Raw genomic sequence first — 24,125 nt, forward strand, 5'->3', positions numbered from 1 at the left:
TAAATCACATCCCATACTGCCCCTTAATTCTCGGTAGTGCTCACATTACTGGAGCGGCGGCTGTTACTACCTAGCAACAGGCGTCTGTCGGAGCGTGTTGTGCGCCCCCTGCTGTATACTATTGGTTCCACACCATAGTAATGTCCACCTGCCAGAGAGTGTTCGCTCCCTGCTATATTGGTTCCACACCATTGTAATCGCCACCTGTCAGAGCGTGTCGTGCGCCCCCTGCTGTATACTATTGGTTCCACACTATTGTAATCCTCGCTACACACAGAAGCCCAGGACACGCCCCTCGCTACGTCACAAAGCCAGCAGCATCAGGAGCTGCGCTCACATTGTGGCACAGGCGGCCTCTGTGCACTGAGCGGAGACGTCCTCCAGCCCGGAGCGCGATACCCTGGACAGCGCTCGTCATTACCGCGGGAGTTCCCGGTGCTGCTGCCCTCAGTATGGTGAGTGCATAGACAGAACCGCCTGCCTGACCGGAGTGTAGCGTGTGTAGCCAGCACCATGTTATAGCGGGGCACAGCTATTGCTCCGGGGCTGCACTGTGACACTTGCCTTACACATGTATGCATAATATGTAGCAGTGATTGCACTTAGGAGCCGGGCACCAGGCATCTGGGAAAGCTCTTCACCCCTTCCATCCTCACTGGGTGGCATCACCATATATATAGTGATGCCACCTGCACTGTATGGTGATCCAGGGAATGGCAGGTAGGATCTGGTCATTACTGTGTATCTCTGGTACCATGTGAGCCATCAGCTGTCACAGCCTTGTAGGGAGCCTGTCAGTGTGACTGTACTGTACCCCCTCCACCATTCCTAGGACCCTGTAGGGAGCCTGTCAGTGTGACTGTACTGTACCCCCTCCACCATTCCTAGGACCCTGTAGGGAGCCTGTCAGTGTGACTGTACTGTACCCCCCCACACCATTCCTAGGACCCTGTAGGGAGCCTGTCAGTGTGACTGTACTGTGCCCCCCTCCACCATTCCTAGGACCCTGTAGGGAGCCTGTCAGTGTGACTGTGGTGTACCCCCTCCACCATTCCTAGGACCCTGTAGGGAGCCTGTCAGTGTGACTGTCCTGTACCCCCTCCACCATTCCTAGGACCCTGTAGGGAACCTGTCACTGTGGCCATGCTTCCCCCCCCCCCCCCTTCACCATTCCTCATACCCTGTAGGGAGCCTGTCAGTGTGGCCATGCTTTGCCCCCCCTCCACCATTCCTCATACCCTGTAGGGAGCCTGTCACTGTGGCCATGCTTTGCTCCCCTCCATCGTTCCCCTGACCCTGTAGGGAGTCTGTAAGTGTGGCCATGCCGTGCCCCCCTCCATCATTCCCCAGACCCTGTAGGGAGCCTGTCAGTGTGATCGGGCTGTGCTCTCCTGCACCATTCCCCATACCCTGTAGGGAGCCTGTCACTGTGGCCATGCTTTGCCCCCCCTCCACCATTCCCCATACCCTGTAGGGAGCCTGTCACTGTGGCTATGCTTTTCTCCCCTCCATCATTCCCCTGACCCAGTAGGGAGCCTGTAAGTGTGGCCATGCCGTGCCCCCCTCCATCATTCCCCATACCCTGTAGGGAGCCTGTCACTGTGGCCATGCTTTGCCCCCCCCCCCCCCTCCACCATTCCCCTGACCCAGTAGGGAGCCTGTAAGTGTGGCCATGCTTTGCCCCCCCTCCACCATTCCCCATACCCTGTAGGGAGCCTGTCACTGTGGCTATGCTTTTCTCCCCTCCATCATTCCCCTGACCCAGTAGGGAGTCTGTAAGTGTGGCCATGCCGTGCCCCCCTCCATCATTCCCCAGACCCTGTAGGGAGCCTGTCAGTGTGATCGGGCTGTGCTCCCCTGCACTATTCCCCAGACCCTGTAGGGAGCCTGTCAGTGTGACCATGCTATGCCCCCCTCCACTATTCCCAGGACCCTGTAAGTAGCCTGTCAGTGTGATCGGGTTGTGCCCCCCTCTACCTTTCCCCGGACCCCCACGGGATCTATGTGATAAATGGAGATATCCAAGGAGGCAGGGACCCAGTGTGACTTGTCAGGAGATCCAAAGAATAGGCTGATCTGATCTCCATGAGTATATAGAGGGGCTGTACAAGGGGAGGGGAGTATAGTGGGCTGAGGACAGGGGCGGGAAAAGCCTCCCTTCATTCTGAAACAAAATCCGGTGGAATGACCTAAAAACATTGCCAAGAACACAGCACCATAGAGAATACACCTCTGTCATGGAGCTGAGTAATGGAGCCCTTGTCTCTATAGGGTTATTGTCTCTGTGCCTCTCCTTACCGTTGTCAAGAGAAAAAACCTGAAGGTTTAGGAGATATCAAGATTTTCAATGTAAATTCCTTCTTATAAACTAGAACTATTTTAGCAAATAGAATAAAAAAAGTTCCAGATCCTACTTAGAGGGGATGTCCGAACTGAAATGCATTTATTTTTTTATCCATGAATGATTTTAAAATAATAACCAGAGGCATATTCACCTTCCAGCGTCATTGTGGATCAAACGCAGGGCGATCTGGAGGCTGTCAAAGCGATGTCTGAATCATCCGTAAGACATTGGCCCACCACAGCCCGTGACTAGTAGAGCGACCATCATATGCTGTACTAATGATGCGCTTTAGTAGTCACTTAACTAATCACTTGGCGTTGAGGCCCCATGACTTCCAAACATTTCCAGAGTAGATGCAGCCCTCCGGAGTGACCTCCGCTGGATCCATGAAGCGCTGGAAGCTGAATATGCCTCCAGTTATTTTAAAACCGTCAATGCCTAAAAAAATTGTTTTCAGTGTAGGACAACCCAGGAAGCTTCACTGTCCATAGAGCAACAATATTGTCAGATGTAGGCCCTGACAAGACACTCACGTAGGTTACTGATTTCATGAGTCTAAAGGCCCCGTTATACGCAACGACATCGCTAACGGGATATCGCTGGGGTCACGGAATTTGTGACGCACATCTGGCGTCGTTAGCAACTTCGTTGCGTGTGACACCTACGAGCGACCGCTAACGATCCGAAAAACGGCAAAAATGGTTGATTGTTGACACGTCGTTCCTTTCCCAAATGTCGTTGCTCATTTTGGACGCAGGTTGTTGGTTGTTCCTGAGGCAGCACATATCGCTACGTGTGACACCCCAGGAACGACGAACAACACCGTACCTGCGTCCTCCGGCAACGAGATGGGAGTGACGTTAATGCGGCTGCTCTCCGCCCCTTCGCTTCTATTGGTGGCCCGCTGTGTGACGTCGCTGTGACGCGCACGAACCGCCCCCTTAAGGAAGAGTTTGTTCGCCGGCCACAATGACGTCGTTAGGAAGGTATGTGCGTGTGACGGGTACAAGCGATATTGTGCGCCACGGGCAGCGATTTGCCCGTGACGCATGCACGACGGGGGCGGGTGCGATCGCTAACAACATCGCTAGCGATGTCGCAGCGTGTAAAGTGGCCTTTAGAACCACAAGTTGGCCATGGAGTGGTAGACCATGTAAGGTTACAGATCTGATCCGCTGGGTGCTGAGGTGTACTGTGGAGAATAGTCACCAACGATCTCCTGACTCAAGAACTGCAGAGCTCCAATTCTCCTCTTACATTAATAACAGCACAAATCTTTCAGGACACTGGTTTCCATCACTGAGCAACTGCATGCAACCATAACATCACCAAGCACAATGCCAAGCATTGGATGGAGTGGTGTGAAGCACGAGGACACTGGACTCTGGAGCAGTGGACATGAGCTCAGTAGAGTGATGGAGCATGCGCTCGTCTCTGGCAGTCTGATGGACAATGCCAGGAGAATGATGCCCGCCTGATTACATTGTGCCAAATGTATAGTTTGGTAGCGGAGAGGTAACACTCTGGGGTTGTTTGTCTGGTTTACATGGGCTCATTGTTTCCAGTGTGCAGTATTTCAGGGAAACTCCATCATGTTTGTAGTGAGGAGGCCAGTCTGATTTATGCTGTCCATGGGTCGGGCAGCATGAATCATGGTGACAGTTACACTTTACGGTCGGGGTCACACTGGCCTACGTTCTCTTATGAGAGAGAATCGGATCTGATATGCTAATGATACTCAGATTTTGCTGTGAGCGTGTGCCGAGTGTCATTTACTGTGAACAGCTTCTCTCGCATGTGAGAATCGGATCCTAGGTGAGGAGAAGATGGAGGGATTCATTTCTCCATCTTCTCCATTACCTATCTTTGCGTATATCGCACTGCACTCAGAAGTCATCACTGCAGTTCGATGTTTCTCACGCACCCGTAGACTTGTATGGGTTAGACTTTTCTTACCCAATAATTACAAATGTTTTTAGAAAAAAAATGTCCAAAAATCAATTACGTCTGCAGTAGCAAAAAGTATCTAAATGAGGGTACCTCTAAGTGCTGTTATAAAAGCTAGGGATTTTGCTATTGACCTTCCGAATGGTATCTGGACGCTCGATTCGGACTGATTGACAAGGGAGGTCAGTGGTACCAGTTGTACAGTAACTTCAGGCTACTATAATGTACTCCACTCTTTGTTTGTTTTTTTAAAAAAACATAACTCCGAGCTGTAAACACTAAAATCGGGCCCTCGAGAGTGGGGAAAAGGTTTCATGTTGAATGAGAAGGAAGCAGCAGTATACAGGAGAATTCTATTATTTTCTAATGTTTCTGGAAACCTATCAGGTCATTTTTATTTTTAATACAAATCTTTGATTTATTATCTCTTTATGACACCTTTTAGGCTTTAGTCGATTCATTCAGTGGTTCTAGGTGTTTCTAGGTGAGCTGTGCCATCGTGATGTGGTATCCTTCAGAAATCTTCCTGGGATTCTAGGACATTGACTGCTTCCAGTACGGTTGTACCTGTGGATCTTTAATGTTATTAGCATATATCTTATCATGAAAGTATGGTTCAAAATCCCTGTTGAAGACATCACATTTCAACACAAACCAGTGTATGAGTTATTTCTATACATATGTATTCACAATACAAGCTTCATACATTAATCCATAAGTGTATGTCTAAGGGGCACTTTGCACACTACGACATCGCAAGCCGATGCTGCGATGCCGTGCGTGATAGTCCCCGCCCCCGTCGCAGCTGCGATATCATGGTGATAGCTGGCGTAGCGAACATTATGGCTACGCCATCTTCACATGCACTCACCTGCCCGCTCTGGCCGGCGACCCGCCTCCTTATTAAGGGGGCGGGTCGTGCGGCGTCATAGCGACGTCACACGGTAGGCGGCCAATAGAAGCGGAGGGGCGGAGATGAGGGGGACGTAAACATCCCACCCACCTCCTTCCTTCTGCATAGCAGACGGGACGCAGGTAGGAGATGTTCCTCGCTCCTGCGGCTTCACACACAGCGATGTGTGCTGTCGCAGGAACGAGGAACAACATCGTAACATTGGTCATTCCCAATTCATGGAAATGACCGACGCTACACCGGTGATACGATTACGACACTTTTGCGCTCGTTAATCGTATCAAAAAGGCTTTACACACTACGATATTGCCTGCGACGCCGGATATGCGTCACTTTCAATTAAGACCCCACCGACATCGCACCTGCGATGTCGTAGTGTGCAAAGTACCCCTTAGACTTGATATGGATGTTGTGTTTACTGAGAAAATGATCATTTATGAATGTGTAATATAATCTCTGTCCACCTAGCTTGATTGATAAGCTCTACAGTGTTTCTCCTCTCTGCTGCTGAGATCTCACACTGGTCAGTACAAGCTGCAGCTGTCAGGGAGGCTCGGTATGTGGCGATTAAATAAATACATGTGAACTCATGAGCTCTCTTAATCCCCCTCATACACATTAAACTAATGTTGGATGAACTCGCCAATATCAATGGGTTTGGATGATTGTCTAATGTGTATGGGAGCCCAGGATTTTCAGGGGAGTTAAAGGGGTTGTTCACTGTTTTACATTGATGTACTGTCCTATCTGCAGATAGGTTTCTTCCTATTTTTTCTTCTGATATTTCACACAGCACTAATATTAATCCTGTATTCCCTTGTGTGCGGTGCAGGTTTTTTTTGCAATACTCCTATCTTCTTTTTCAATTATACTGACATACATATACTGCACTGCTTTCTGTGAGTTTTTCTTCTGATAGTCTTAGCAACTAGTATTATATATACCAAAATTAAGCTCAGACACTCTGTTTGTATTTGGTTGATTATAACATAACTATATTTATTAGATCATTGTAAGTGTAACCTTATATGTTTTGTGTCAGAGCGTATATCTTACTATAGCGTGTTAGCATATACGGTAAGTGTTTTTGGCTGTACCAATTTGACCCTTTGCGTTATATAATTTTGGATTTATACCGCCTTGTGTTACCTCACTCCTTTGGTTTAATAAAGATTAATTGCATATTCACATTTGAGCGCATTGTTGGTTTTTGTGTTCCTTTTGCAATTTGTTCGTGTTATGGTCCTATTCTTTTGCAATTTCTAGAAATAGGGGATATATTTTATATGTTTATATATCGATATAATCATGCATTTTAGGCTTTCACAATTCTTCTGTTGCTTCATATCCTTAGGATAGGTCATCAATGTCTGATCAACTGGGATCTGAAACCTCCCACCCCCGCTGATCAGCTGTTCTTGGCCCTGGCGATAGTCGGAAGTGCTCCGTTCCGAAGCTGCCCCGTCAACTGATAGCGGCCGCGGACGTTTACTGCACATATGCCTCCTATTCAAATCAATAGGAGGTGAATGTGCAGGCCACGGCCACTATATAGGGCAGCTCTGGAACTGGGCATTTCTGGCGGCCTGCTACCTAACAGCTCATCTACGGGAGTGCTGAGTGTTGGACCCCGGCTGATCAGATATTGATGACCTATCCTAAAGATAGGCCATCAGTGTTAAAGTAGTGACCGACCTCTTTAAGGATCTGGTGTGTTCTATTTCTGACTGACAATCCTTTTTTTCTCTCCCAGAGATGTCTGTCCTCTCATAGAGAACACAGCACTCTGCAGAGCGAGTCTTTCTATGTATGGGAAAACTGGCCAAGATGGCTCCTGGCCGAACGCTCAACTGAAGCATTGTTCGTCTGACAGCCGACTATGTATGGCCAGCTTTACTCTTTAGGTTTACTCATGAAATGATCAAGTATGATCACCAGCCGTTTTAGGTCTATTAGTTACATTTAATAGTGCACTTTGTATTGTGAAATTTGGTGACAGTTCTGCTTTAAGACTATATCAGATCACAGTGGGGATCGAGAGCCAAAAATTAGAAATCATTAGCAGAATTAATTCTAGGTCGGCTTTTGAGGAACCTCAAGTCAAACATGCAGGTGAATACCAATGAAGCAACCCATCTTCTATCATCGTGTGTGATGGATTCCATATTTATAGATGCCAGATTATAGAGTCCATTTACCAATGTGATTCATGAAAATACTTGGTTATTACTTGTACAGTTTTGTGTATCTAGACATGGCTTGATCTGAAAGCGTAATAATAATAATAGCAATAGCAAGTACGGCATATGCAATCAAGCGGCAAGAGCCACAATATTCATCAATCTTTGTTAGATGGGTTTTTAATGAAAGAGATAAATATCAGAAAAATGGCCAAAAGTATGCTTTGATATAATCTGGACATTAGGCCGTTCCAGATGTGACTTTATTATTTTTTTATTACTATTTATATTTATTCTGACTGGTGAATATTTCTACACCACATTCAGGCACAAAACGTACAGCAGTTACAGGTAACTAGAAGCTATAGCGTATTGATAACATAACCTCTGACACCAGAAGGCTTTCTTCTATGACAGTGGTAACTAAGCAATGATGCTTCCCAACACCACTTCTATAGGTAAAAATCCCATATATTTTAGGGTGGGGACACTCGGCTGTTAAACAAGTCTTTTGTGTTGGATATGCTCCTTTATCACATATAAGAGAATAGCATTGTGATTCTAAAGGGTGGCACATAAATGTACAATATTATCCAGGAACAGGTCACGCTCCAGAATATTAGTATATACTAGAAGTAGCCTGTTCCTTTGGAAATCACAATAATTAGATACTATGCTGTCTATAAACCACAGTACATAGTTAAGTCGTTTTCCGAGTGCAGATTTGTCCAGTACAAAAATAAACCTGATGGCTACAAGTTAACGGGATTCATCACAAAACCGAACATAATGTCATACCTGTCATATCTCCAATAACATTGGATTTCAGTGACTCTATACGATGGGCAACTCCTGGGGATGATAGGGTTTCCCAGCTGAAGTTGGCCACATCCCATTTGCCCAGCATTAATTTGTACAAGGCTCCCACTCTTCACAGATTCAGAAATCTTAAAAACAACAAGGTAAATCTTAAAGTCTTGGGATGTGTAGGAACTTTGGAAATTGTCAGTTACCCTTGCTACTATGTTGATGTCATGATGTTGGGCTAGATGGCCCCTCACTAGATTTTCGTTGTGTTACATGTTCGCTTTGTGGACGTGTATTACCTGTACTCATTATTGTACTTTAAAGTAATATTTTATTGAAGCCTCCTATATAAGTGTTTGATTTGGGAGATATATAAGTTAAGTTTGCCTTACAGAGAGATCTCCTGCCTTGTGATCCCAGCACCTTGGAGCCCCTAGACAACTGTGGGGACTTGTGGGTGTGCCATGTATAGTGGCGGTGAGCCTGCAGAATGTGGTGTCAACTGAAAGCTGTTGGGAACTTAAAGGGTTGGTCCACTACTCAGCATTAGTGGCCACATCGATGTAAAGCTCATAGAAAAGGCTTTTCTCTACCTTATGTAGTAAATTCTGACTCTGAGCAGCGCTATTGCGGTACGCTCATCCCCTGAGATCCGGTGATGTCATGTCAACTTCCAGTTAACCCGACGTCATTGAGCCGGAACCCAGTCTTCCTGAGTGACTGGGCGGTGGGCAGAGTTTCACCGCTTGTCTATGAGCTTTACATCGATGTGGCTACTAATGCTAAGTAGTAGACCAGCCCTTTAAGCTGGGTCTTTCTATCCTTGGCGGATTGGTCTTGGAGGGCAATAATTCAGGTGACAGTCGAGGCTGTGGGAAATAAAAACACCCAGAAGTGTTGCTTAAGCTGATAGGGGTACAAGAGGCTTTGTGGCTGTCCCAAGAATAGAAGACTGGCTGCTCTTGAGGAACTACCTCCATTCGTTATGGCGAGGATTTACTGAAGTATATGACACAGAAGAGAGTTTACCTTTAACCCTTTTATTGTGAGTAGCCCATAACTGGTGTATGAGATAGACCTTGCTGAAGCATAGAGGATCTACGTGTATGAGACAAATCATATCAGAGCCTCTCCCAGTTTGTCTACCCAGAAGCATACTGAAGAATGGCAGCCCCTCTGGGAATACGGTAGCAATGGTTCTGCTACGGGGAAAAATAACCTGACAAGGGTATGACAAGTCTGGTGGGACAGTGGTCTTTGTGGCCTGCATATGCCGGAGGGTGAATGCTCACCAGTTATCTTTTAGCTGTAACAGTTTGCGTGTCTCCTACTTGCCATTTTCTTCGGCTTCTCTCTTTACATCCTGTTCTATTATTCATTTGACATTTAATTTTAGACTCTGATTAAGTGCCGTTGGCGAGCATTGCTTCCTGGTCATTCTATCTTTGTGCTATCTTGTTTCCTGGCTATCTCCATTGGAATCACCGATCTTCAAGTCTATATCTTATCTGCAGAAACTCCAGATTCTAATAGAATGCTTTGGTAACTTTATGGTGCCTTTTTTTGTGTCATGAAATGACAGTTAACTGCGTTTCTGCCTTCCCAAGGGTGTGCTCATCCTGCTTGGTATTTTTTGATGGAAAAGACAGGTACCGGTGGTTTTTCTACAAAGCCCTGCAAAAATCCTCTAAAGAGCTGCATGGATGGTTTAAAGTAGGACTCCAGAGTCAGCACTTAATAAGTTCCTACTTGAAATGAAGCCCAGGGGAATACTATGTTCCATTTATCAGGTAGTAACAATGGGTAAAGCGTGCATATTTTTAATAATATATGTTCTCTTTTTTGCTGCTTCTGCCTTTTTGTACAAGGACTATGTCGCTAATAAATAGAACCATGAGCAAGCTGTACTGTACTCTTCACAAAGGCTAACGAGGGCCATATTTTCAGGGGGAACATAAAAATATTATTCAGAGTACTTTATTTTTTTTTAGCATTTATTTACTAATTTTTTATTAACGGGTAACTTTTACAAAACTTTTCACGTCCCATAGTGAAATGTCAAAAGTTTTGATCTTTGTAGTAGTGGGAACTGAGACCTGACCATTTGCTGACACAAGAGGGCAGAAGTTAAAATAGGGGCTTAGCTGAGGAAAAGCTCATAGAACGTCTATGAACCATTCTTTAGCTGAATCCAAGTACCTAGGGAGGGCCCCAGCTGGCCGAGGGGCTTTGCCCTTTTGTTTCTGTCATTGATGGAAGTCTTCAGTATCCTTAATGGATTGGTTATTTTTTTGTTGACATGTCGAAAAGGCAGGTCCTCGGCAGCTTCTCCCCACTCCCTGGCAATGACAGACAGGTCTCTCCCTATACAGGGTCCGCCTGTCATCGCAGCAGCCAGGGAGAAGCCAACAAGGATCAGCCTTTCCAAATAGTCAGCCGCCGGCTTGTGTTTTTCTCTGATATGTCACAACCTTTCAGAGTCAAAAATGCATGGCTGAAATCATACAGCATGTGTCTGACACATGCTGCCTGTGGATCGGCCAGCATGTACCATCTGTCAGACTCCTTTTTACTACATAGTATCGAATATTACACAGTCACATACTTTTTATTACATAATATTACCAACAAGAGAACCCCTTCTCAAAAGCAATTTACCCAGTCATTATATGGTCACTACTTGACTACTGCAAATGACCGCACATTCCTCCGGTAGTGACTGCTGCAGGGATGATACAGTATATTTCGGCTCACATTGACATCAATGGTTGACTATGTAACAAGTCCACCGATGATTGAGCGGCCTCTTGTGTTGTTGCTCCACTTTGTATGATTGAAGATTCCCTTCTATGTTGCTTTCAGTTTATATATTTTTCTGTTTTATTTACTAAAAAACTGAAAACCACTTCAAAGGGAACTTGGCAGTAAAAAATGATCCCCCAAAAAATGGTATTTACCTTGCAACCTTAGTGGTATTCTGCAGTTAAATATAATTTTTACCATATTTGGAAGCTTATTTGAAGAGCAGCTACAAGGAGAAAATTAAGTTATGTTCTCCCTGCAGCCACTTATTTCTGGTTTTCTGGCAGTATTGGGGCAGTGATCAGTCAATGCTATCTATACAGTGAGCTAACTGTAATCTGTTCACCTGCTCCTTGATTGGACCTCCTCCTGAAACACTGGAACTGCCGGCAAATCACCAGAGACCGACCAGAGCAACGCTGGAAAAAAGATAAAGATGCCGGCATGTGAGTATAAGACAAGGGTCAGAAGACATGTTTAAAGCACCACTTCAGCTCTGAAATAAAAAACACTGGAGTAGTGCTTTAATGTCATACGAGTGCATGAAAAAATCCACAATTGTAAACATTAAAATTATCTTTAATTTAATTAAACTATGTGAGGGTACCAAGACACTATTGTCTGTACTTGGGAAAATCGCAAAAATAAATGGGTTTCACATCCTGCTGTACCTGTGTTTCTTCACCACTAACTATGCAATAGCTGCTACGGTAGCAGTGTTTTTGATGCACTTTTGCACTTACTCATTGCTTTCTAACACTGAGGATTGACATGCTGCGGATTTAAAAACGCAGCAGTTCTCCAATTCAGGCAGGAAAAAAAAAGTGTGTGCATGCGATTTCTGAAATCCAATAGCTTTTGCTGTTACATTTAAAACAACCTTTTAATTTACATAAAAAACGCTGCAAATAAAAGCTCCAAAAACATAACATGTAAACATAGCCTTCAGGGCTCGTGCGCACGTTGTGTAATTACATGCTTTTACGCTGCGTATAGCACTGCAGCGTAAATGCATGCGTCCTGCGTCCCCAGCACAATCTATGTAGATTGTGCATGATACGTGCGCACGTTGCTTTTTTGAACAAAGTGATTTGGGTTCTAAAATTTTGATCCCAATCCGTGCGTTCATAAAATGAGCATGTTACTCTTTCGTGCGCTTTGGATGCAGCTCCCACTCTGTCTATGGGAGAGGCAGCATCCATAGCGCATGAAATCGGCATCTATTCTGCTGAAACACTGCATTCATTATGCAGTGTTTCTGCAGCGTTTTGAAGCGATTTGAAGTGCATATGTGCTGTCAAATCGCTGCAGAAATTTCAGCATGTACGTGCGAACACAGCCTTAAGCCGTGTACCAACAATGAGTTTTTGACTCTTAAGTATTTGTATTGTTCCAGCAAAGTCAAAGGGATTTCTAGAAATCCTGTACCCACTATGCGCTTTTTTTTACTCAGTGTAAACTGGCGTATTTGAAATCTGCATCGTTTATTGCAATTTTCTCTCAGAGACTTGCATTAGGCTTCCTTCACAGATCCAGACACACATAGGCCTCCGTCACACATCCGTGCCTCCGGTACGTGTTTGCCATTTTTACACGTACCGGAGACACGTACACACGGGGACCTAGGTAATCCCAATGGTTAGGAGAGACGTAAGTATTTAGAAACGGAAAGTGTGTCTGTTCTGTACTTACGTGTCTCCATGAGTTCCATACGCTGACATGTACGTGTTGCTCCGGCAGCACGGGTGTCACACGGCTTGCACACGTACCACACGGATGTAGTGTGGATGCGGTTCCGTGTGACACGCGCCGGAGAAACAAATGTCAGGTTAAAAATAAAAAAAACAAACACTCACCTCCACGAGCCCTGCAGTATTTGCCGCGGCTGCCACCTGCATCCATCCCCCAGTGAATTTGAACAACGCATCTTCTTCACTGGGGACCGGAAGCAGCGTCAGCAGGGCGTGGCCTTTGCTGGACGCTGTCATTCAGCACCGCAGACAGCTCCGGAAGAAGCAGCTAAGGCGGGGCTTTCCATTCTCCGTGTGTTATTATGTATAACACACGGAGAAAACGTACGTGCCATAAACACGGCACACGGGGAACAAACCACCCCTTTAACACGTACGTAACAAAAACGTTACTTTTTGTCACGTAAGTGTGGAAGAGGCCATAGAGCCATAAAAAGCAATGAGTCTGTGCACGTGTGTGTGTTTTCACATGGACCGTGTGTCCATGTGCTCCACACGGCAACATATCCGTTTTCTGCAAGCAGCACGTGTCATGCGGACAGCACACTGATGGGATCTGTGTGACATCACTGTGGCACGTACCGTAGAAAACACATGACATAAAAATAAAGAATTTTTATACTGATCTGTCGCCAGTGCTTCTGCCTCTGCTGCTGCTTCCAGGCCCGCTCATTAAGCTCATTGCATATTCATTGCACTCACCGCAGACCCGGAAGTGACAGCAGTGACGGGGACAGGTCAGTATACCAGTCCATGCTGTCCATGTGTGGCGCCCTGGACTAGCCAGGTCATCACAGGGACTACAACATAACACCCCCACCCCGAGATAGGCACATCAGCCAGACACAAATCCTTGTTGCCTCCCTCCAGGGGCTGATGTCCACACCAGGTGGGGTGGAGCCAGGCGGTTGGCCCCACCCACTGAGGAGGTCACAGTCCTGGAGGCGGGAAAGGAAGTCAGATCAGTGCAGTTGATAGCAGTCGAAGTTAGGGAAGTGGTAGTAGAGGAGCAAACTGACTGTGTCCAGGTACGTGGCCCGGGCACCGAGAGCAAGGTTGGCAGATGGTGGTGGCCGTCTGCAGGAGAGGCAGGTCAACGCGGAACCGTAGAACCGGGGACGGGCAGTGGCCCGCCGGTACCGAACCGGGGAGCGAAGTGAAGCCAGCACAAACCGGCAGGGCCTGTGGACCCCGACCAGGCTTGGAGTCGCCGTTAAACAGGTCAAATCCGTTAGTGACCGGAACCCCAGGGGTTTCCTAGCAGCCAAGACCCGATTGACGGCAACCGTCCAAACAGCAAAAAGGAAAATACAGCTACCGCCACAGCTACAGTTCCCAGGGCCAAAGCCTGCGGGCAAAAGGGCTCCTCTGGCACATATCCACGCTGGGGAGCGGGTTACCGGTGGGGAGCCATCGGGACCGAACACACAAAAAAGGTGCAGGGAAAGGCAGCCACCACCAACCGTCCGGGAGCAGCCACAGCAGCCGGCTGCGGGACCCGTCCATCCAGCCGTTTGTTTTACCAGAGACTGTGCATCCATTTGTGGCTGAGTGAGTACTACCGTGCCGACTGGCACCGCAGTGCACAGTCCAAACGACCCTGCACCTTGCCAGCCCTGCTTCCCCGTCACCTCAACCGGGCCCCGGGACCACCAACTTCCCTACCCACGGAGGGGGGAAACATCTCAGCTGCTCCCTAACAACGCTCCCGGGATCCCCGTCACCAGCAGCGGTGGTGCCCACCTTCACCACAAACCGTGGGTGGCGTCACGGACTAAATCCCCAAACCAAACCACCCCTTTCACTCACGGGCGAGGAGCGCTGCTCGAGTCCCCGGATCCGGCCCACCGCTCGAGCCACTGAGCAGCAGCAGCGCCGGACCCGAGCACTAGCGAGAGCGCAGCAGCGACGGCCCCCCTCCCCGCCCGCGACACATGTGCTATCCGAATGTCACCTGGGTAACACAGGGACAGCACACGGAACACACACACATACGTACATTCACCATGGACCGTGGAAAATGTTAGTGTTTTGCACAGACGTGTGAAGGAGGCCTTAGATGCATTAAACCAAAGCTAAAAAATTCACATGCCTTTTTAGTGTGTTTGCACTGCAAAAACACATCAAAAACAAATTTAATGTGCACATCAATAAAGTTTTGTCACATTCCAGAGAGTATAAAAAACAAAGCAGCTTTTTTATAACACTTGACATACTTCATTTTTTATCTCTTGCTGGTATCAAAAATGCAGTACATAAACATGTAAAAAATGCACACAAAAACACGTGTAAAAAACGCAAGTAGCCTAATTTACAGAAATACAGAAATGCAGAATTTCTACAACATCAAAAACTCACCAAAAGCTTGAGGAAACGTAGCCTATGGCGGGCTTTGCACACTACGACATCGCAGGTGCGATGTCGGTGGGGTCAAATTGAAAATGACGTTCTTCCGGCATCGCATGCGACATCGTAGTGTGTAAAGGCTCGATGATACGATTAACGAGCGCAAAAGCGTCGTAATCGTATCATCGGTGCAGCGTCGGCATAATCCATAATTACGCTGACGCGACGGTCCGATGTTGTTCCTCGCTCCTGCGGCAGCACACATCGCTGTGTGTGAAGTCGCAGGAGCAAGGAACATCTCCTACCGGCGTCACCGCGGCTTCCGTAGAATATACGGAAGGAAGGAGGTGAGCGGGATGTTTACATCCCACTCATCTCCGCCCCTCCGCTCCGATTGGCCGCCTGCCGTGTGACGTCGCAGTGACGCCGCACGACCCGCCCCCTTAATAAGGAGGCGGGTCGCCGGCTAGAGCGACGGTCGCAAGGGCATGTGAGTGCATGTGAAGCCGGCATAGCGATAATTTTCGCTACGCCAGCTTACACAAGATATTGTACCTGCGACGGGGGCGGGGACTATCGCGTGCAACATCGCAGCATCGGCTTGCGATGTCGCAGCGTGCAAAGCCCGCCTAACTGTAAAGAACCCTTTCCTATCTGGCTGCCGGACTCATCTTTCCTCCACTTGTAATGAGTAATATCTTTGGAAGGAATAAGTAATGTGCCAGTCCTTTATATTGACCACACATGGATTTATACATATAAATGAGATCTCCTTTGAGACGTTTTTTTTCTAAGCTAAACAAATCCAAGTTTTCCAACCTCTCATCAAATGAGAGGCTTTCCATCCCTTGTAATAATCTAGTTGCCCGCGTTTGTACTGAACCCAATGTCTAAAGATGTCACTCAAGGAACAAGGGAGTGATTACAGCACACTCAGTAGTAATACAATGAGTGCTGACTATTCACAGCCCCAATGGTGCTCCGATGGCCAGAAGTCAGTGGCTGCAGGAGAATATAACTTACTTTTCTCCTTGCAGCCAAACTTCTAAAAAAGCTGCCAAATAGGCTTAGGGCGGCTTTGCACGTTGCAACATTGCATGTGCGATGTCGGTGGGGTCAAATCGAAAGTGACGCATATCCGGCGTCACTTTCGACATCGTTGTGTGTAAATCCTAGATGATACGATTAATGAGCGCAAAAGCGTCGTTATCGTATCATCGGTGCAGGCTCCGACTTTTTCATAATTACGCTGCCGCGACAGGTACGATGCTGTTCCTCGTTCCTGCGGCAGCACACATCGCTGTGTATGAAGCCGCAGGAGCGAGGAACATCTCCTTACCTGCCGCCAGCGGCTATACGGAAGGAAGGAGGTGGGCGGGATGTTTACATCCTGCTCATCTCCGCCCCTCCGCCGCTATTGGCCGCCTGCCGTGTGACGTCGCTATGACGCCGCACGACCCGCCCCCTTAGGAAGGAGGCGGGTCGCCGGCCAGAGCGACGGTCGCAGGGCAGGTGAGTGCATGTGAAGCTGGCGCAGCGATAATTTTCGCTACGCCAGCTATCACAAGATATCGTACCTGCGACGGGGGCGGGGACTTGCGATGCGGCTTGCGATGTCGCAACGTGCAAAGCCCGCCTTATTGCTACGTTCACACACAGCGTTTTTGATTTTTTTTTTCCTGAAGCCAAAACCTGCTGTCTTGGCAGTAAAAACGCTGTGCGCCCGTTTTGTACAGTGTTTTTGGTGCGGGTTACTGGTGGGCTTTGTCTACAGTGCATGTTTAAAGGGAACCTGTCCCCAGATTTGGTGACTATAAGCTGCAGCCACCACCATTAATCTCTTATATACAGTATTTCAGAATACAGCCGAGGACGCTCTGTAGAACGTAAAAATCACTTTTATATTACTCACATAGACGTCGGTCCGGTCCGTTGGGCGTAGCTATTCTCCGGTTCGGCGCCTCCTCTCTGCTGCGATTGCCGTCCTCCTTCGACCCAGTCCAGTATGCGTGACATGTCCTACGTCATCCACTCAAGCTGGCATTGCTGTCCTGCACAGGTGTGCTTTGGTCTGCCTTGCTCAGGGCAAATCAAAGTATCGTAGCACGCATGAGTCGTCGATCTTTCACCTTTCCTCGCACCTGAGCATTACAGTACTTTGATCTGCCCTTAGCAGGGCAGATCAAAGCGTGCCTGTGTAGGACTGCAATACCAGCTTGTGTGGATGATGTAGGACACATCATCCATACTGGGTTGGGTCAAAGGGGGATGGCGATCGCCGCAGAAAGGAGGCGCCGGACCGGAGAGCAGCAACACCCAATCGGACCGGAGAGCAGCAACACGCATCGCACCGGAGAGCAGCGACATGCATCGCACCGGAGAGCAGCGACACCCATCGGACCGGAGAGCAGCGACACCCATCGGACCGGAGAGCAGCGACACCCATCGGACCGGAGAGCAGAGACACCCATCGGACCGGAGAGCAGCGACACCCATCGGACCGGAGAGCAGCGACACCCATCGGACCGGAGAGCAGCAACACCCATCGGACCGGAGAGCATCGACACCCATGAGACCGGAGAGCATCGACACCCATGAGACCGGACAGCCCCCCCTAGGTGAGTATTATAAAATCATTTTTATGTTATACAGAGCGGCCAGGGCTCTTATATACAGTATGTTAGTATGCTGTATATAAGAGCCCACTGGTGGTCGCCACAGCTTATAGTCACCAAATCTGGTGACAGGTTCCCTTTTAATAATGTTTTTTTTTCCACCAAAAATGCTGCAAAGACTTTTGTTGCATTTTTTTCACTTTTTCATTGCATTCAATGGATGAAAAAAAAAATGCCGACACAATCGACGTTCTGCAGATTTCAAAAAACGCTGCCGGTCTCAAATTCAGACAGAAAAAGAAAAAAAAAACAAAACAAAGAATAAGATTTCTGAATTCTCATAACTTTTTCTGTAAAAAACAGCTTTTCATTTGCATAAAAAAAATGCTGCAAAAACGCTGTATGAGAACGTAGCCTTAACATGGTATTTACCTGTAGATTATCACTGTCACTGCAGGTAAGGGACATTTTTTCCTGGGAAGTTGTTAATGTCTGCCCATGTAGGTTTATGTATGGGACTCACATCCCGTCTTTCGCAGCAAGACTTTTCACACGTGACATTTTTCCAAATAAGCGGATTTTCTTCCTAAGGTGATTAAGTCATTTAGTTGCATGATTCGCTGCCTGAAAATGGAGTGATCAGATAGTTCTGTACACGCAGAGCTAATTTGCTTTATATTGTCCCCTGTACAAGGGTAATGCGACCACAGACTTTATAATCAGATTGTTGTAACGCTTTTATCCCCTACACACCATGTGCTGGGCTCCTGAAAAAACGGGCATATTTAGCTACTAAGTAGATCCCTGACGAAGATGTCCCAGTCTGCCCTACAAAAGTGTCCCTTAAGTTCCCTAAGTCAATTAACGCTAGTTAAAAATTGCATTAAAATACCGAAAGTCAATTTACTGAGTGTAGAAATATACGGCACAGGTCCTGTTTATTCCTATTGTTTGGCTAAGATTATACTAGTATAAAAGTCACTGATATTTGTATGTTCAAAGTGCTGGAGTCCGTAGACATGAGGTGATGAAATGCTGTATCATTGACGTGTGCCTTCATTGGGCAATGACTGTGAACAGGATAAAGGAAAGTGTCAGGTGAGGTACACAGGTCAGATGTTACAGACTCTGACATCCCAGATAACAAGCCTACCCACAGCAAAGAGTACAATGTATATCTTCTTATACATAAACCTGGTGTAAGTAGCAAAATTCCAAGTTTGAAGTGCACGTTACTGAAACATCTAGGCCATGTAAACGTTATTACCAATTTAAAGGGGTTGTCTACTACTAGGAAAACCCCTTCTGATTTCCTCCAGTTAAAATAAAAGACCATGTACTCACCTGCCGTTCTGGCGCCATTTCAGCGGTGTCAGTAATCGCGCTTCTGTCTCACGTGACATTGTGACATCACCTGAGCCCTGTGTCCAATCACTGCCAGCTTCTTTCTCCCTGCCTAGGGACCAAATGAGCAATCAACAGGAAGTGACACTGCATCTGCCACTCACTTCCTGTTGCTTGGTAATTTTGTCCAAAGATGGGGAGAGAAAAGCCGGCGATGGTTTGATGCAGGACTCGCGTGACGTCACAATGTCAAGTGAGCCCGAACTGCGATTACCTACAGCGCTGGTATGGCGGCAGAATTGAAGGTGAGTACAGAGTCTTTTATTTTAACTGGGGGAAACTAGTGGAAGCAGAAGCAGTTGTCCTAGTAGTGGAGAACCCCTTTAGATCAGTGATTTGTAAAGATAAATGATCTCATCACAAGCGGAAATCTCATACTAAGCTAGGTAGTTACTATGTCTAAAAATATGCAAATTGCCAATACCTTTTTTTTTTAAGTGTTTGTTGTAGTCCAGGACCATCATAGTGTACTGTTTATGGCAGCACGATTCCACATTTTACTACCACTGCTAAAATGTCTATCACTTTGTATATTTTCTTCAATTCAACCAAATTGATCAATTTACCAGTTAAAGCTGCTGCTCTGTAGGTATTGATTTGAAAGGGATACCTGACCTCACAGATTACTGTCTATACGTTAAGAGAACATTAGATTATGTTCTAGTTGCAGTTGTCAGTGAGACTGGGAGCCAAAGAGCGAAGTTTGGTACCAGTTGTGGGCGACAGTTTCAGTCATCTGGGCAGACCAGTCATGGTTATACTCACCCTTGATTGACATCTCACTCGGCACCTTCGCAGGCAGAACTGCAATTAGTGTGTAGCAGAGATTTAAAGGGGTTATCCACTACTCGGACAAGTTAAATAATAACACTTAAATTCACCTCCTGTGCACCATTCCAGCAGTGTCGGCACTGATCATTAACATTTTATCAATTGGGGTGCGACAAATCAATGGGAAGTTTAGGGGCACCCACACCAATGAGCTGTTTCAATCTCCAGTCGGATATAAATAGTGTATGGAGCCAAAACAATACAGCTGTGTAGTGGTGGTTCTCTGTAATGCAGCTCAGCTATTTACATCTGCTGGAGCTCAAAACAGCAAATTGGTGGGAGCTCTAGGTGTTGGACTTCCAACGATCTGATATTTCTCCCCTGTCATCAGTATCATAAACTGGTATTAGGAGCTAGCTTCTTAAGGCCCCATTACATGCAACGACATCGCTAACAAGATGTCGTTGGGGGTCACGGAATTCATGACGCACATCCGGCCTCGTTAGCAACGTCGTTGCGTGTGACACGTACGAGCGACCGCCAAAGATGCAAAATACTTACCAAATCGTTGATTGTTGACACGTTGTCCATTTCCCAAATGTCGTTGCTCGTTTAGGACGCAGGTCGTTCGGTGTTCCTGAGGCAGCACACATCACTACGCGTGACACCACAGGAACGACGAACAACACCGTACCTGCGTCCTCTGGCAACGAGGTGGGTGTGACTTTAATGCAGCTGCTCTCCGCCCCTCCGCTTCTATTGGACACCTGCCGTGTGACGTCGCTGTGACGCCGCACGAACCGTCCCCTTAGAAAAGTGGCTGTTCGCCGCCCACAGCAACGTCGCTAGGAAGGTAAGTATGTGTGACAGGTACTAGCGATATTGTGCGCCACGGGCAGCAATTTGCCGGTGATGCACAAACGACGGGGGCGGGTGCTTTCACGAGCGACATTGCTAGTGATGTCGCTGCGTGTAAAGCGCCCTTTAGTGTACAGTCATGGCCGAAAGAGTTGGCACCCTTGAAATTGTTTCAGTAAGTGAAGTATTTCTCCCAGAAAAGGATTGCAATTACACATTTTGTTATACACATGTTTTTTCCTTTGTGTATATTGGAAACTAAAAAAAAATTAGAGGCAAAAAAGGGCAAATTGAAGATAATTTCACACAAAACCCCCAAAACGGGCCTGACAAAATTGTTGGCACCTTTCCAAAATTGTAAACAAGTTTGTTTCAAGCATGTAATGACTTTTCAAATTCACCTGCGACAAGTAACAGGTGTGGGCAATATGAAAATGACACCTGAGACCAGATTAAAAAGGGAGACGTTGACTCAATCTCTCCATTGTATGGGTGTGTGTGCCACCTAAGCATGCATAACAGAAAGAGGAATAGAGAAATGTCTGGGGACTTGAGAACAAAATTGTTAGAAAATAACAATCTTAAGGTACAAGTCCATCTCCAGAGATCTTGATGTTCCTTTATCCATGGTCTACAACATAATCAAGAAGTTTACAACCCATGGCACTGTAGCTAATTTCCCTTGACGTAGCTGGTAGAGAAAAATTGATGAATGGTTACAACATAAGATAGTCTGGATGGATGGATGGATGGATAAGCAGCCCCAATCAAGTTCCAAAGAAATTCAAGCCATCCTGCAGTCCCAGGATGCATCTATGTCAGTGCGAACTATCTGTGGACATTTGAATGAAATGAAATGCTATGGCCGGGGAACCAGGAGGACCTCACTGCAGACACAGAGAAATAAAAAAGCTAAACTGCAGTTTGCCAAAATGTATGTAAGCCAAAATCCTTCTGGGAAAGCATATTGGTGACAAATGAGACCAAAATAACACTTTTAGGTAAAGCACATCATTCTACTGTTTACCGAAATGGAATGAGGCCTACAAAGAAAAGAACACAGTAGCTAAAGTCAAATATAGTGAAGGTTCAAAGATGTTAGAGGTTGTTTTGCTGCCTCTGACTGAGTACCTTGATAGTGTGCAAGGCATCATGAAATCTGAAGATTACCAAAAGATTTTGGATTGCAATGCAGTGCCCAGTGTCAGAAAGCTGGATTTGTGTCCTAGGTTATGAGTTTTCTATCAGGACAATGATCCCAAACATACTTAAAGAAGCACACAGAAATGGATGTGAAAAAAGGGAGAGTTCTGAAGTGGCCAACAATGAGTCCGAATCTAAATCCCATTTAACGCCTGTGGAGAGATCGTAAAATTGCTGTTGGGAGAAGACGCCCTTCAAATATGAGAGACTTCAAGCAGTTTGCAAAACAAGAGTGGTCCAAAATTCCAGGTGAGAAGTGTAAAAAAACTTGTTTTTTTTTAGGAAGTAATTGATTGCAGTTATTTATTCCAAAGGATGTGCAACCCAATATTAAGGGGTACTTTACACGTTGCGACATCACTACCGAAATATCGTCGGGGTCACGGTTGTTGTGACGCACATCCGGCGCCGGTAGTGACATCGCAATGTGTAAATCATAGGAGCGACGATGAACGAGCGTGAAACAGTTAAAAATCGCTGATCTGTGTCACGTCGTTTATTTTCATAATGTCACTCCTGCTGCAGGTACGATGTTGTTTGTTGCTCCAGCGGTGTCACACATCGCTGTGTGTGACACTGCAGGTACAACAAACGTCTCCTTACCTGCGTCCACCGGCAATGCGGAAGGAAGAAGGTGGGCGGGATGTTATGTCCTGCTCATCTCCGCCCCTCCGCTTCTATTGGCCGGCCGCTTAGTGACGTTGCGGTGACGTCGCGGTGACGCCGAATGCACCTCCCCCTTGAAGGAGGGATTGTTCTGCAGTCACCACGACATCGCCGACCAGGTATGTGCGTGTGATGCTGCCGTAGCGATAATATTCGCTACGGCAGCAATCACAAGATATCACATGTGCGACGGGGGCAGGTACTATCGCGCTGGACATCGCTAGCAAATGCTAGCGATGTCACAGCGTGTAAAGTACCCCTAAGTTGTGGGTGCCAACAATTTTGCCCTGCCCATTTTTGGGGTTTTGTGTGAAATTATGTCCATGCTGCACATTATGAACCTAATTTTCCCAAACCCAGATATTACCCCAATGTATGTGTTCCCATGTGTGAGACATATGGGCATTCTGAATCTCAGTTGCTCATACTGTGTCTGTGTGGTTCAAACAGCTTCCATGCTCTATTAGGCAATCATTCTGCTTGTCAATATACAGGCCATTACCAATAATGATGCAAACAATGGTGAGAGTCCCGAGTAGGAAAAAATGCTATAATATATGGTAAATTATCCAACAGATTATCTGTAAAGGGACCGAGAATCACATGATTTGTAGTGAGAATAGTAATCCATAAGCGTATAAAAAGTTATATTACAAAAACACATTATACATTACACATCAAAACACAAACCTTGGAATAGAAAGTGATTTTTTTTTTAAACACTTTATCCTGGAAAAGCCCTGAAAGCTCAGTACAAGTAGATATCAACTCTTGGTATGAGGTGGAAACTATGAAGCAGAAGCACCTTGTCATGCTTTTTAGTAAGCTATAAACAGACTCCTCTTCTACATTACTAAAGTACTAACATAGGAAAAAAAAATGAAGACAGGAACACAGTACATCTTATCAGATGCTACCAAGGGGGTGATCAACTGGGAGAGCTCAACTTGTAAAGTTGTGCAAGTTACAGCTAACAAGACAGGCAAAGAGAGAGGCGATCAATTGGTACAAAAATTATTTTTATTCACAATAATAGCATACAGGTGAAAGGATGGGAGGCAAAAAGCGATTTACATCACCACAGTGTAAGGTGATAATATTTAGTAATAAACTGGCTAACAAATGGTGCATAGAGGTATGTGTGTTAAGCCCATGCTGCCGTGTACAGCACCAATATCCTTTATATCCATATCGCTGTCACATCAGCAACATGGGGTCAACACAGCACATGCCATACACGAACAAATAATCAAACACATATGTTCATATCAGTATCATGCTGCTATGTCCATGTAAGCATTTATTCATTTTTCCATGATCACAATAATTCCGATCATAGAATATAACCTGGCGCTACGATAAAGACACATATGTCAGGGATTAATAGATTACACCATAGAGAAGGCTCATGACCAGTGTGTAGATAAAACTGTCCATAAGGGACTACACATAAGCCAACATTGCATATCTATATATTTAAATGGAAACCCATGAGTACACCTCAAACATCACCACATA

General features: G+C 46.3%; 1 protein-coding gene across 1 annotated transcript in view; it reads left to right on the forward strand.

Moving 5' to 3' along the window:
- Nucleotides 1-308: 308 nt before the first annotated feature.
- Nucleotides 309-24,125, forward strand: part of ELOVL2 (ELOVL fatty acid elongase 2) — a 155,910-nt gene continuing 132,093 nt past the window's right edge. The window contains exon 1 of the mRNA XM_075316454.1: nt 309-455. Within this exon, the coding sequence (XP_075172569.1) occupies nt 453-455 (3 nt within the window). The 5' untranslated portion in view covers nt 309-452. The remainder of the gene's footprint in view (nt 456-24,125) is intronic.

Source organism: Anomaloglossus baeobatrachus, chromosome 6 (assembly GCF_048569485.1).
Source record: "Anomaloglossus baeobatrachus isolate aAnoBae1 chromosome 6, aAnoBae1.hap1, whole genome shotgun sequence".
Lineage (NCBI taxonomy): Eukaryota > Metazoa > Chordata > Amphibia > Anura > Aromobatidae > Anomaloglossus > Anomaloglossus baeobatrachus.